At 40.6% G+C, this 13,938-nt stretch overlaps 2 protein-coding genes across 5 annotated transcripts in view; one reads left to right on the top strand and one right to left on the bottom strand.

Moving 5' to 3' along the window:
• LOC108900388 (sodium-dependent neutral amino acid transporter B(0)AT1) overlaps positions 1–13,938 on the bottom strand; it is a 244,075-nt gene that overhangs the window by 16,098 nt on the left and 214,039 nt on the right. The gene's annotated exons all lie outside the window — the stretch shown is intronic.
• Positions 1–13,938, top strand: part of fhod3a (formin homology 2 domain containing 3a) — a 52,653-nt gene that overhangs the window by 2,374 nt on the left and 36,341 nt on the right. For all 3 annotated transcript variants that reach the window (XM_051065629.1, XM_018701424.2, XM_051065627.1), the window contains exons 2-3: positions 3,631–3,740; positions 7,573–7,640. In XM_051065629.1, coding sequence (XP_050921586.1) covers positions 3,631–3,740; positions 7,573–7,640 — 178 coding nt within the window. The remainder of the gene's footprint in view (positions 1–3,630; positions 3,741–7,572; positions 7,641–13,938) is intronic.

Genomic DNA, 13,938 nt, shown 5'->3' on the forward strand with positions numbered 1-13,938 from the left:
CACACACACATAAACACACACACACACGGGTTGCCAAGGCTAAATCAGTGCGCATGGGATGTGTCATTTTGTCCAAACTGCTAAACAAAGAAGTTTCCTTTGGATTCTCACAGAAGAGATAACCACTTTCCTCTTCAAGCTTGAAGCTAAAATGATAAAAGGAGGCTCAATGAAGTTCATCAAAGGTCAACATCTAGCCTTAAATGCAGAGATCAGTGAGTTAAATTAAACACTAAGACAAGTTATCCTCCCAAAATAATATATCATGTGTTCAGCTCAATGCAGAAGCTTTGCCATCAAACAGCTACAGTTTTGTCAAGAAAAACTCCTGTTTCCCTCAAAAAAACAACAAAGCCCAGACTTCACAGCTTAACTTTTATTTCATTACCAAAGGGTTCCTATTAAAGCAACATTGGGAGATTTAATGGCCGCATAGAACACGCCCTCCCCCACGCTCTTCAAAGGGCCTGATCCTCTGCAGCTCCAATCCTGACACAAAAAAAGTTCTTAAAAAACTCATCGTCTAAGTTACGTAAGGACGTCGTTAACTGTCGACCCGCAGTGATCGCCAGCAGGCTCTGTGTTGTTTTAACGTGGAGGTAATTACTCCCTTACCCCCACCCCCACCTTTTTTTCCCTTTGCTTTGCTCTTCTGGGAGAATTTGATTAAATGAGTGTAAAGTATACTAGCCACTAAGTGTTTCCCTGGCCCATCCTGTAGCCTTGAGTGTGAAGACTTTGTGGTTCCTGCTGGAGCCGCCTCTGTCCGGGCTTAGTCCAGCATGATGTGTTTTGTTATGTTATTCCTCTTATTACCCAAACCAAGTGGTTTAGGAAAGAGACACCCGTTGGAGGGTGAGCTGTTAACGTGTTGGGTTACAAAGTGGTCTGGGGGTCACTTCTCGCTGTCCAAGCAGTATTTATGTGATTGAGTAATGTGTGTAGAATAAGCGGAGCAGCAAAAGAAAGCAGGAAACTGAAGGTGGTGATGGGGCCCTGTCTTGATAATGTGTCTCAGACAGAATGGGGTATTTACAAAGAAATAAGGAGACCTTCAGTCAAGTGCTAAAAAGGGTAAGACATATTGTTACTGTTATTGTTATGGGTGGAATATAAATGAAAATACTGAATAATGCTGACAGATTGGGCACAAGAAATGTTTTTGTCTTATTCCTACGTAAAAATCAGGGCAGTGGGACAAGGCATGATTAACCCCATCCATTGTCTCCACCCCCCCACCCCCCTTTACTTGGGCAAACCCCAATCTCAGATTGGTTATGCTGTGGCGATGGCCCCCGTATTAGAATGCTTGTATTATTTTTCTTTTTGATTAGTTAATATTGTCAGTCAATCTAGCAGCTGAGGAGGCAATGTTGGTCAGTTGGTTCGATTGTGCAACACTTTGTCCAGACAGAAATATCTCATCAGTTTCTGGATGGATTGGTACAAAATTGTGTGCAGACATTCATGATTCCAAGATGATGAATTGCTTTGATTTTGGTGATCCTGTAACTTTTCCTGTTGTGGCACCATGAGGTTTGCATTTGTGTTTTTGAGTGAGATGTCTCAACAACTAATGCATGAATTATGCGTGGACATTTGTGCTCACATTCGTGTACTCTTCTCCAGGATGAATTGTTATGATTGGTGATGTGGTGATGGTAATTGTCATCCAGCGCTACTATCAGTTCAAAATTTCAGCTTGTCTTATACTTTGGTTTATGACCCAAAGCTGCAAAACTAATGACCTTCCCATTAGCTCAGCCATATTTTGCATCTACTGCTAATTAGAAAATGTTAGCATGCCAACATGCTAAACTAAGATAGTGAACATGGTAGACATTATGCCTACTAAACATCAGCATGTTGGCATCATCATGGTGTGTATATTGTCAGACTAGAGACAGCATTTAGCATAGTCAAGGTCAAGGCCCACTCAGGGTTTTCCTGAGCTGTCAACCTCACTTCACAAGACTCTTCCTCCAGTCCTCTAACTTTTATCAGACAGCATTGATTGGCCAACTGATTAAAATTAAGAAGTAAGAATGTGTTGTGTTGAAAGTGTGTGTTTTGCTTTGCAGGATAGCAGTTTGACACAGATGGATTAATGTTATTGTGTGGGGTTGAGGGCAAACTGTAGCAGAACCCAAAGTCACCTCCTTTGCATATGGCGCATACTCCTGGGAAGTTCATCGGTAGCATGGAGCTTGTTTCATTCTCCTTTGTAACACTTTGGCCTCTATGGTGACCCCGCCATAAACTCCCAGCTCCTACAGACACACCCACCCATGAACTCCCGTGTGCATGCTGCCTCAGAGCAGAGTAAATATAGCAAGGTTATATTTATGCTGTGAGTCCATCCGACAGTCCGTCTCTCTGTTTCTGAGTGAAAGGGAGGGACGGACAGAGAGCAGCAGCGGGTCTTGTGATCTGTGGTCAGTGAGTGTTGTCATGCGGCCCGACTGGACACTTAGGGGGCGTTTGGCAACACACCAGAGGTCAGGCTAGGCTAAACCTACCAATGTCATTGAGATGCTAAATCCTAATTCAACTCATGGCTCTGATCTCACTTACCTATTCATTCAGCAGCAGCTTTAACACTAAGTTGCAAAGCTCATAGTTGGTTGTTGCAACATAATGATGTAGTTACTTTTTATAAACTGTCTCTGAGATGGCAGCTTGCACCTGCTATCAACTTGTGACTGTACTCATAAACATCATTGCCAGTGGTGTGCAGATATATTGCTGTGCACCTGGTCTCAAACTCAGCAGGGTTTCTCATTACACAGCATAGTGGGTCAGTTCTGACATAGGCTGCCCTGCAGTGTCACCTTATATCATGCGTTTGCAGATGGTGTGGGCGCAAGATTGGTCTGTTCCTGAGAGGTGGAAAACAGGAACATAGCACAATCTATCATGTGCAGAAATGTACACATGTGAATTATGTATGTAGGGATGACTGTGATTGCTCCCTTCAAAAACATACAGACTTAAATGTGCTGTAGTTTCATATTAAACACAATTTGAACAATATTTAAGAGTCGTATTCCTCACAGCTGGTATTTAAATGCACTGAAATCTGTCTTTCTTTCTCTGCTTTCCCCTCTGGTTTTAGTTTCATGTTCTGCTGCCTTTATTGCTATGTCTCTACTAGTTAATTCCCTTAACAGCTTTGTAATGCTGAAAACAGAGCCACAGCGCATATGGCTCACTCCCCCTTTTCATGGACCACTCACTGTACACACTCATATTCAAACCCCTGCCCCGTAAACTGGCTTCATTTTACAGGCTCAAATTGTTTTAAAAAAGGGTGTGAAATGTGGAAAGACGTAGTGAGTGAGCGATAAAAAAAATAAAAAAATCAGCCCAGAGACCAATGTCATTCCTGTGGGTGGTTCATACGTACATCACTGCCAGGGAAATTTCACATGCCATCCTGTATGTCCAAGTTCTCAATCATACTTTCCATCCCTAATATAGATATTAAGTGGGGACCACTTTAGCTGTAGTATTTTCTTTCTTTTCTTAGTTTTGTTCGGTTAAGTTAAATCCAACCCAGCATCTTAGTTCAGGTCCATTTCATTCATTAAAGCTGTCATATTAAAAAGATTTCTTTCTTCCTGTCCACAGCTCGATGACTGTGCGCTTCAGCTTTCCCACAATGGCACCTATCTGGATCTGGAATCCTCTCTGGCTGAGCAAAGGGACGAGCTGGAGGGCTTTCAGCAGGACGACACAGGGTGAGGCTGATTGACATCCTATACCCTCTGCCACAACCACACGCTCTAACACACATACACTTTCACTCTTTTCCATCAAAATATCACTAATCATTTGAGACAAAGTGACGAGCCCCGTTGCTTTTTTGCCCTCAAATACACACACACATTTTTCTGAGTTTCCCCATTCTTATAAAATGGGAAGAATCACAAGCTGCTGGATGTGGATTTCTTGGAAGCACAAGTTCACGGAAAGTATGAAGCGCTCTGGAAAGCAAGACAGATGTGCCCTCCCTTCCACAGCAACAGCTCTTCTCCCACTGTACTTTTATAATAATTGTTATTCTGGTCGTCTTTGTGACAAGATTTCACAGTTCACAAACCTGTCAGCTCTGGATGCCTGAGGAAACAGCATGACGGCTTTGTTACAGTTGCTGCTGTGAATCATTTTCAGTCTCTCAAATATCCCGGCTATCAACAGGAGAAGTGGAAAATGGAAATCTGTTACTAGGGCTCAGAATTTCCCCCAGGAAATTGTATAGCAGAAGTGCTAAACCACCTACTGTAGATTATGACGCATCTTGTCTTGTGAATAATTTAGTAAATCGTGGTCGAAACAGTAGTCACACTAGTGAATGTTTGGAATTTGCTTTGTAAAATGCACCTCAGGGTTGGCAGGTCAGTGATAATAAACAAATTTGTATAATATATATTTTTTTTGTATAATTCTGAAAACCTCTGAATGAACAATAATTTCTGCATGTTTCAGCTTTATTTCCACAATAGTGAAATGATTCATAGCTGATTTCCAGTCTACTTAATTTAATTGTACGTTAACTGTACTGTATGTCAGTGTACTACAGCAAACTGACCCAGGGTCTGCCATAAATCATCCAAACAGAGTCAGTCTAATCAGTTTGATTTTCTGCACCTGGCAGCACAGCAGCATGTCTACCATTTCCCCTGTTATTTTTGAAAATACATCAAAATTGTATTCTCTTTTAAATATTATTAGTGAAAGTGGTCTTTATCTCAGCATACAGTAGGTGACTTGCCTCCCTTGTACAAGAACATGAGAAAACATGAAGCTAACATATTAGCTACAACAATTTCCACAAAGTTCAACAACAAAGTTCCACCGGGAGAACCATTTGAAAGAGAGAAGAGGCAAGTTGTGACTGAAGAGTTGATACAGTAAGTCACTGAAAAAAAGATCAAATAATGTAGCCTTAATTTGTTTCCAAAAGTATGCTATTGTCCCCTGAAGTTACAGTTTTCTTTATCTTAAATGCTAGGGCTAGCCACACCAATTCTAGCCTCAAACTAGCAAGGTTAGCCTCAACAGTTCTTTTTTCTTTTCATATGAAACTAGCCAGAGAGCTACTTAAATGAACAAACCATTCAAGGCTAACAGACCAAACAAGTGGGCCCACTACAGCTAACTTTGCCTAACTGGCTTAGCAACAAATTTGCTAGCTAACTGTTACATGAGCCACTGTAGCTTAGGTGACCAGGTGTTTAATTTTAGCTAATTAGCTGTAAAACAAACAGGTGAACATCATTTACATTCAAGTTAGGTACAGTAACATTTATCAGTGGGGAATTATTAAGTTCACAATATGAATAGCTAAATAAAATGTCTTAAAAGGTCTGCTTTGTTCTCTGCTGTTGCCTCCAACACTAGCAGCATTGTGTCACCTAAAAGCCCTTTATATACACAAAACATTGTCATGTAGAGCTCTGACAAAGACACTGAGAAGGCTAGCTGTTAAGTGGTTGTGTATGTAAGTCTGTGACAGTGCACAAGTTGTGGTATGTTGAGCTGTTTGGGGACTGGGGGTGGCAGCATGACAAGTGATGGCAGACCCACTGAGCCTGGTTGTTCTGTGTGTCTCTGTTTGTGTGTGCTTGTTTCCATGTGTACATTTATTTGTTTGTTAGTGTGTGTGTGTGTGTGTCTTTGTTGTGTGCCTTGTGAGCCATTTGACAGGTGATGGACAGATGAATAAAAGCATGTGTTTGTGTTTCTGAAGTAGCTGAGATCTTGAGGAACTGGTTGGATTGGATGGCCCTGTCTGTCATCCTATCAAACTGAGGCTTTTAAGGTCATACTGTACTGACAGTAGGAAATTAATCACACACTGGGTTGGGTTTGATCCCATCTTGACTAAAAAAATTACAAAGGCTGAGGATGGATGCTTCTTACTAAGCCTGTCCTGTCCTCCCTCTGTTAGACGAGCATTATTTATATAGTGTCAAAAATGAACAAACTAAACACACTTCATATCTCATCCTCACACCACATGTTTTATTTGTGCTATAAAATCAGGCAGATTTTGACAGCTGCTATAACATCTTAAAGGCATGCATACAACGCGCCAAGTAGTGGGTGTGAATTTTGAGACTAGATGCAGTTGTTATGGTACTGTGCTGTATTTATAGGTGTTAGTCACATAGTCACATTAAATAACTCTCTAATCTCACAATAATAAGAGCAATTTTGCCTAGTGTGTGTATTGGTATCATGGCTTATATATATATATATATATATATATATATATATATATATATATATATAGGAGAATGCAAATAAGGCATGTTTTTCTCTTTCTTTTTACTGACAAACTGGAACTGAAAACTGAAACTTGCTTTTCACTGAAAAATGGGCAGAGTCTTAAAAGGAGCACATTCGTGTAAACTGATTTTCACTCTGAATTTATGTTCCCACGCATCAAAAATGTGTGGCAGGACACTGCTCACCGCAGTTGACAGTAAACAAAGTCCTCTGGTGACAGGACAGCTCATGGTATGCATTCACTGAGGGAAAGTGAAGAGAAAAAATGGGTGAAAACTGCTGTAGTTTATGATGCAGGCATTTAAAGAGACATGATTAGATACTAATGTCAACTTGTTATCCAACCTGATAGGATTTTAGGACCTCAAACACCCCCCTTTTTGTCCCCACAGCCATAAATAAAAAATGTTAAATCCTCTCACACTTAGGGTTTACAAGTTTAAGACAAATTTTTCTCCCACTGCTCTCTGACTGTCACTGCAGTGTATTTCTCACACAACAGATTATCAGAATGGTACAGAAGATGAATTTGTCCTATCAGCATCTCAACAGATCGTGTTAACATTTTGCTCTATTTCCGAGCAAAGCTGATAACGGAGCTTAACAGAAGGAGTAGGAGGCCAGCTGCTCTCTTGTTTGGGTTTATGTTATATTTTATTCTTACTTCATGTTAGGCGTAACGAGAGTCTTCCAGCAGTGTGTGTCATCGGAGCTGCTTGGGTTGGACGCTATCAGCACGTTAGTGATGGAAGTCAGTGATTAGCCCCCACAGATTTGAGGATAAGGGCTGAGGTTAGGAGAGAGAGTTTGACTCGTTCCCAAAATACCATCATATTTTACCTCCATGTTTGTGTGCACACACTTTGTTTTCCCACTGGAAAAATGCTGTGTATGAATGTGTGCAGTGTATAGATGTGTATATGTGTGTGTTGTGTCTGCTCCTGCAGTTCTGCTGTCTGTCCTCAAGGCTCAGATGTGTATCAGTATAGGGGCACTAATCTAATGCAGGCCACCATTTGTCTTCACCATTCCCATCATGCCAACAGGTTTGCACCATGAAAAAGGTCCATCATAACAAATCAGATTTTTCTTGACAAAAGTTACAAAAAACCAAAGCCAGGGCACCAAGAAAATTATACTTGATTCCTGAAATGAAACATTAGATTTGGGTGTAGTTCAATTTTTTGTTTAATTTACTCAGCATCTTTCATAAAAATAGTTTTGAATCAATAATAATTGTGTCTGCTTCTCTCTTTGTTGCTTCATTCTTTCTCTTAGGTCCAGAGGGAAGAAGCACAGTGTTATTTTACGGACCCAGCTGACCGTCCGTGTACACGCCTGCATCGGTGAGTGTTGTGCGACATGTTTATATATGCACTTAACACGTGTTTTTCCCTGGACCCACACACATGCACAGTTCGACAAATCAAAGCAGGAGAATACCTTGTACTACACGTTTAGATGGCTGTCCAGGGGTTTATGCAGTGGAGTCAAGCCTGAGACCTCCAGCTCAGAATCAGGTTTAACCGGTGTGTGATTTTTTTCCACATTCAATGCAGTATTAAGATCAGAGTCAGTGATTGCGTTAAACACATGTAGCAGGCTCTTTTACACGTTGAGAGAGAGAAACGTGCCTGTAAGTGTTGTCACAGTAGCACTGTGTTATCACAGCTCAGCTTCTGAGGCTGTGGAAGTCTTCATAGTGTGATACCCTTGACTCTTCTCAGTCTGTGATGACGAAGAGGAGGACGGAGGCAGAAACACACGGAGGTGTGAGTTTCACTGAAAGTTAGGGGGTGAAGAAAATTAACAAAAAACAAAAAGATATGTAGAGATTTCACACTGATATATTCAGATAGAGATGTAGGTCTGTCAGTCAATGATATTTGGTACAAACATTTATGTCCCCCTCAGAATCAATTGTAGTGACTTCATGATACGTTTGGGCCTTGTGTGTTTCTCACCTTTTGGAGTTGCCTGCCTTGTCCCAGTTTTACCGGTTACCTATTTCCCTTGACCCCTTCGTGTATTTAGTCTATGTGTTCTCCTCACTCTTGGTTAGTTTGTACTGTAATGGATTTCAGGACCCAAATACACAAAGCTAGTTAGGTGAAGTGAAGATACTTTAAGAATAACAAACAGTGTCAAATAACACACAGGCCAGCAGAAGCACTGGGAAAGACTAAGGAAAATGGGAACAGGAATGAAGCAGAAACAAATCAGACTAACATGGCAATGATAAACTATGGTGGTGAACATGGTAAACAGTATATCTCCCAAACATCAGCATGTTTGCACTGTCATCATCATTAAACTGATTCATAATTCAGCTTACAGCTGTGAGAAAAATTCATTTTCTCACTCTGAGATCATTTTACTCGCCAACTTGGGCTGTCACATTATATTCACTACTGTGGGTTTATATTAGTGGCCTAAGAAAAATAATTACTGAGAACACATGGATGATTTTGGCCTCTGTGGTATATGATTAGTAATGTATTCGCTTTACTACCGATATACATTCAAACCATCCCACTTTTTCTTTCTCCGCTCTGGGTCTGTGGTTCTCACTCCTTTCCTCCATGACTTGTCTGCATGGTCAACATTCTCCATGCCAGTGATAGCAGTGCTAAATCTGGATCCTAGAATCAGTGACTCTGATTGGTTGAGAACTTGATGAGGTGAAAGGTCAGTCAGAGAGGTCACTCAGAGAGAAAACATACACATTCAGAAGGAAAAATAACAATTTTTCAATTTATGATGTATTTTTAAATTTGGGATTTTACACATGGTACATGTTCATAGTGCAGTAATAACATAAAAAACAGGATAAAAAAAAATAAGAGCTGATTCTAAACTATTATCACGTTGATCTGCTCTGGTGAAAATCAAAAGGATCTCATTCCATTCCATTTTAAGAGTTATATGTGCAAACTCCTATAAATAACAGTTTGCATTTATTTGCTCTTATATCTCTCATCATTTCGCTTGTCATCCTCTACTGTGCCTGCGCAAATGGAGTGTGAAGTGGTCTAAGCTAAATCTTTCTCTCACGCCTGTGAACATGTAATACACACACCCACTCACACACACAAGCTCTTATGAGGGATCTTCCCATGGCTCATCTTGGTTTGAAGAAAACCAATGCTGAGCTATATTTGCATGTCTCTTTCAGGCTTATTTTAAAAAAACAGCTTTTTATTAGAGCATTTCTTTTCATTGGAAAAAAAAGCTGCATCGTTACCATATGAGATGCATTCCCTTTGAATTTGAATTTTGCCAAGTGCCAAAGCTTAATGATAGAGTTTGCTCACTATATCGACCGCAATCCAGATTGCATTCAGCATGGCACAGATGCTGGGGCAGTGACCAGATCCTGACTGGAGTTGATATTCTAGAGTGGCAGGTTGTAATTCGGCTGCATTAAAGCATGAGCGATTCTGAGCGATCCATTCACTTTAGAGATCTACTGACCATTATCCAACACTCATTTCAGTGCTGCTTCAGCAAGTCAGTTCAGCCTTCCCCTCATCTAGCTGTTTAACGCCCTGTAATCCTTCAAGGCCTTGACCTTCAAATCGCCTGAGTAGTGGTCAGCACACTATCCACTAAATCAAAAGTCTGTCACAATCAAGGGTACAGATTGCTTGTAAAATGCAGTCTCTGTCACTCACAAGTAGTTGGTTAGTATAGTAGGACTGTGTGTTTGAATTAAGTGTATGGATTGCTGATCATGCCACATGACGCTTCGTGTTTAGTTTTCGTGATTAAAATGCAGGAAAGGATCAATTCCTTACAGATATTCCTAATCTTACTGGCTTCATCAGCTTTCAGTTTTGGTCAGTAAAGATCAGGATTTGATTGTATTAAGGTCAAATATGAGGAAATCTTAAGGTTTCTGACCCTTCTCAGTCATCCATTGAGCTTCTTTGGAAGCCACAAGGTTGAGAAAATGAGTCAAACTGTATGAGAAACATAGCTCTCCTTGGCATTTCTTGGCACCACTGCTAATGGAGAGATCATATTACATGCACACTTGCCAACTTGGGATTAAGATGCTCTGGGATCCCTGCATATGTGAGTAAGGGTGTGATTATGTGTGTGAGTTAATGATTTTTTCTGTTATAAGTGAAAAGGAGGACACATTGCCTATGGTCAGCAAAATAATGACTTTGTCTGCTGGTGTAAGCACTTACTCTGCAGGCAATGTGTCTGCACTGGAGAGGTTTTTGTGGCACGTTAATGATCCAGGTTTTCTCAGCACTCACTACATGACCCCCACGGAGAAATTGGGGTCAATTTTATAGGAATTTAGGAATTTATCTTTTTTTTCAATGCAGGGTGGGTGTCCTGGAAGTCCTCAGCTTTAGGTTGAATAAGTTGAATAAGCCTCTTCAATTCCATTTGTTCTTTTGTCTCTCAAAATCTACTTGTGAGCCCTCTCTCCCACATTAACACCCTTTCTCTCAGTTGGTCTGGTGTCCTGTCAAAGTGCCAATCAGAACCCCTTGTTTAAGGGTTAATTTTAGCCTCTTCTGTCACAGCAGAGTTGTTGTGGATCATGGCTAACGGCTGCAGCGAGGTGGTTCAGGGGTGGGGGTGAAGTGGAGGTGTTATCTTTAGAAAGTGTTGACAGCACAGAAACATGTGAGGAAGGCAGCACAGTGCTGAACCTCTGCTCACTAAATGAGAGAGTTACAGGAAGAGAGAGGTGCAAAAAAGGGAGACAGAGGACAATTGAAATGATTTGAACATTACCCTTTGGTATACCACTGTCAGATTATTTTTTTCAAGAACTACATTAAGCAAGAGTTTTATGTAACAAGACTAGATGTTTATCAGTGGTACCTAGAGGCATCAGTACTCCTACATCCTACAGTATGAAAGTGTCAGAGCAATCAATCTGTCTTGTGAATTTGTTCACTGTTATTATGTGGCTAGTCACAATATGTAATAGATATAAAAACAGCAACCATGACAATCATACCAGCTATAGCTTTACCATAAAATTGGTTACCATAAAATTGGTAAAGCTATAGCAAACTGTCAAAACAAACGGAAAGGGGTTATCCTCTTGAGAACAGGAGTGTGGATCTCAGCTGTTGGTAGTATGGTTGATAGCACTAGAGGAAATGTCAAAGGGTCACTTAAAACAGTATGATTGATTTCTAAGATGACAACTGATAACAGTATATTGGCAATATTCATTTTTCACCATACTAAAATATACTGTCATGACATACCCTTAAATTTGTGTTTTTGAAAGAACTGTGACAAAGATATTTACTCAGTGGGACGCGTTACAGTTTATACGGTTTATAAATGAACTTTGTGATGGAGAAATTATGCATTAGAGACACTGATTCACCTATTTACACATCCAGAAGATATAAGGCCAAGTCCAATATTCACCCTCTTTTTAGCTCTCTCTTGGACTTTGCCAGCTCCTGAAGTATAAGGTTCTTTAGCTGATAAATGTTCCACTATGTTCACCAGGGAGTCACTAGCCTTGTCTTTCTGTCCATTTTTAGAGTTGTTTTTCTGAAAACAGCTGCCTCCTGTGGCCAAAATGACACTATGAAAGTGGTGAGAGTGAGCCACAAAGTTGTGGGAGGGAAAACCAATACAATTAACTAAATGTTGCTGCATAGAGATGAGGGGAACATTCTCTCTCTATACGTTCATAGGAACAAATACTTGAACGCACAACTATAGTCATATGGATCGTTGTTAGTACAAAAATTGGTCATAGCAGTGTTGGTTGGTTGATTTTTTTGTGTTTTTATGACCTTCATTACATGATATATCTACTCTACACCCAACATATAAAATAAAATACAAGACAAGACTAATTAATGAATTCAACACCAAGTTAGAAAAAACTTTTAAGTTACATGATAAAACCCTGTGCTGTACTGGCTGAGTACAAACTGTAATTTTCTCATTTGTACACTGTTTAAACTGCACATTACTTGACAGACTGTTTTCAGATTCCCAAAGCTTTTGCTTCCCATGTGGCCTCATTTCCCAGCCTCTCCTGAAGTGAAGGGATATGCAGTAATTAAATACAGTTTAAGTGATCAAATATAGAGAAGCTATGCTATCTGACAGGTAAAGCTCCCTGTAATGAGTGGTACAGCAGGTGAAACAAAAGAACTGGAGAGCAGAACAAAAGACCTTGCATGTGTTTTGGAGCCTGTTCAATCCCTTGGCACCGAGCTCTGGAATTTAGCCCTTTTTCGAAAAATTTGGCTTCTATACTGCTGGATTTCTGCGCCCCAATTATCCACCTCTAATCACCCCCTGCAGTATTGTAAAGGAGAGGCGGGGGCTGGAGGTTAAGGTGGAGTAAAGGTTGATTCTCTTTGATTTTCTCTGGTGGTGTTGTTACATAACAAATTAGCATCTTGTTGAAAATGGGGTTGAAGATGTTATTGCATCTGTCTGCTTTTCCTTACTTGTCTGTCAACCTGTTTATTCTCAACTTTCCCTTTCAGCTCGGGATTCATAATTCCCAAAATATGTCTGTCCTCACACCACTTTTATTTCACTCACTTAAGTTCAAACAAGGGTTTATAGTAGCTGTGTTTATACACTGTTAAGAGGTATTTTGAGGATTTGATGGAATCAAATCTCTCAATGAGAGTTGCTCAAACCAAAATCTCTGTAAATATGAGCTTACTGACATGGTGGTCTCCAGTGACAAAGCAGTAGTCACTACTTGATGTTGCTTTACCAGCGGGGATGCAGTGGTAGTGACAGCAGCATGGCCTTGAGATGCTGTGGAAAGAGATGACTGCAGCTGGTTCTAACAGCGATTTACTGTGCTGGTGTCCCCCCGCTGTGGGAGATAAGGCCTGGTAATGGCATGGTGTGACAGGCAGATAATGCTTAATGGGTAATGGGTAAGCTGGGAGGAGGGCAGTGGTATACAGCTGGACATCTGTGGCTGTGCAGTGGTAAAACTCCAGACACGTTACATGGTTTTTGCTGACACGCCGACCTATATTATCTGTGCAACCCTTAGCCAACATGCTCTAACTACTATTCAATCTGGCATCATTTCCCCTTCATCCTCTTTTCTTTTCATCTATAATGTCCATTTGTCCCCATTTCTGTTTCCTAACATCTCTTAACTAATTTCAAACAAACACACTCCACTCCTGTTGTTAACCCTGTGCATTTCTTTCTTTTCCTGGCCTGAATGATTTACTCTCTAAATCTATATTTACTTCACTCAGCTTCACTTACTGTTCACGACTCTTTGTTCTCACAGACACCTGTGGTTTTTGCTCAAGCAGTTGTGCTTTATGGTGTCACGTGTGTGAGACATTTTCCTATGCTCATGAATTGTTTGTGTGGTCTTTGACCATGTTTTGGCCTGTCACTCTGCCCTCTTTTTTAGGTATGCACAGCCATGATATTATGATATGATTATGGTTATGTGTCCGTATTTTGTTTTCACTATCCCAGCATCACCTCAAGTCAGCAGTTATGGGTTCAGAATACAGAACACCCTCTTCTCCTTTCATCCGTGTTTCACAGAGAGAAAGAGGGAAATCATTCAAATAGTTTCCCCTCTACCCTCACCAGCAGCTGAGACCCTGAGGAGCAACTGAGAGCATTGCACCCACATGAGTCATA

Source organism: Lates calcarifer, linkage group LG3, assembly GCF_001640805.2.
Source record: "Lates calcarifer isolate ASB-BC8 linkage group LG3, TLL_Latcal_v3, whole genome shotgun sequence".
NCBI classification, from domain to species: domain Eukaryota; kingdom Metazoa; phylum Chordata; class Actinopteri; family Centropomidae; genus Lates; species Lates calcarifer.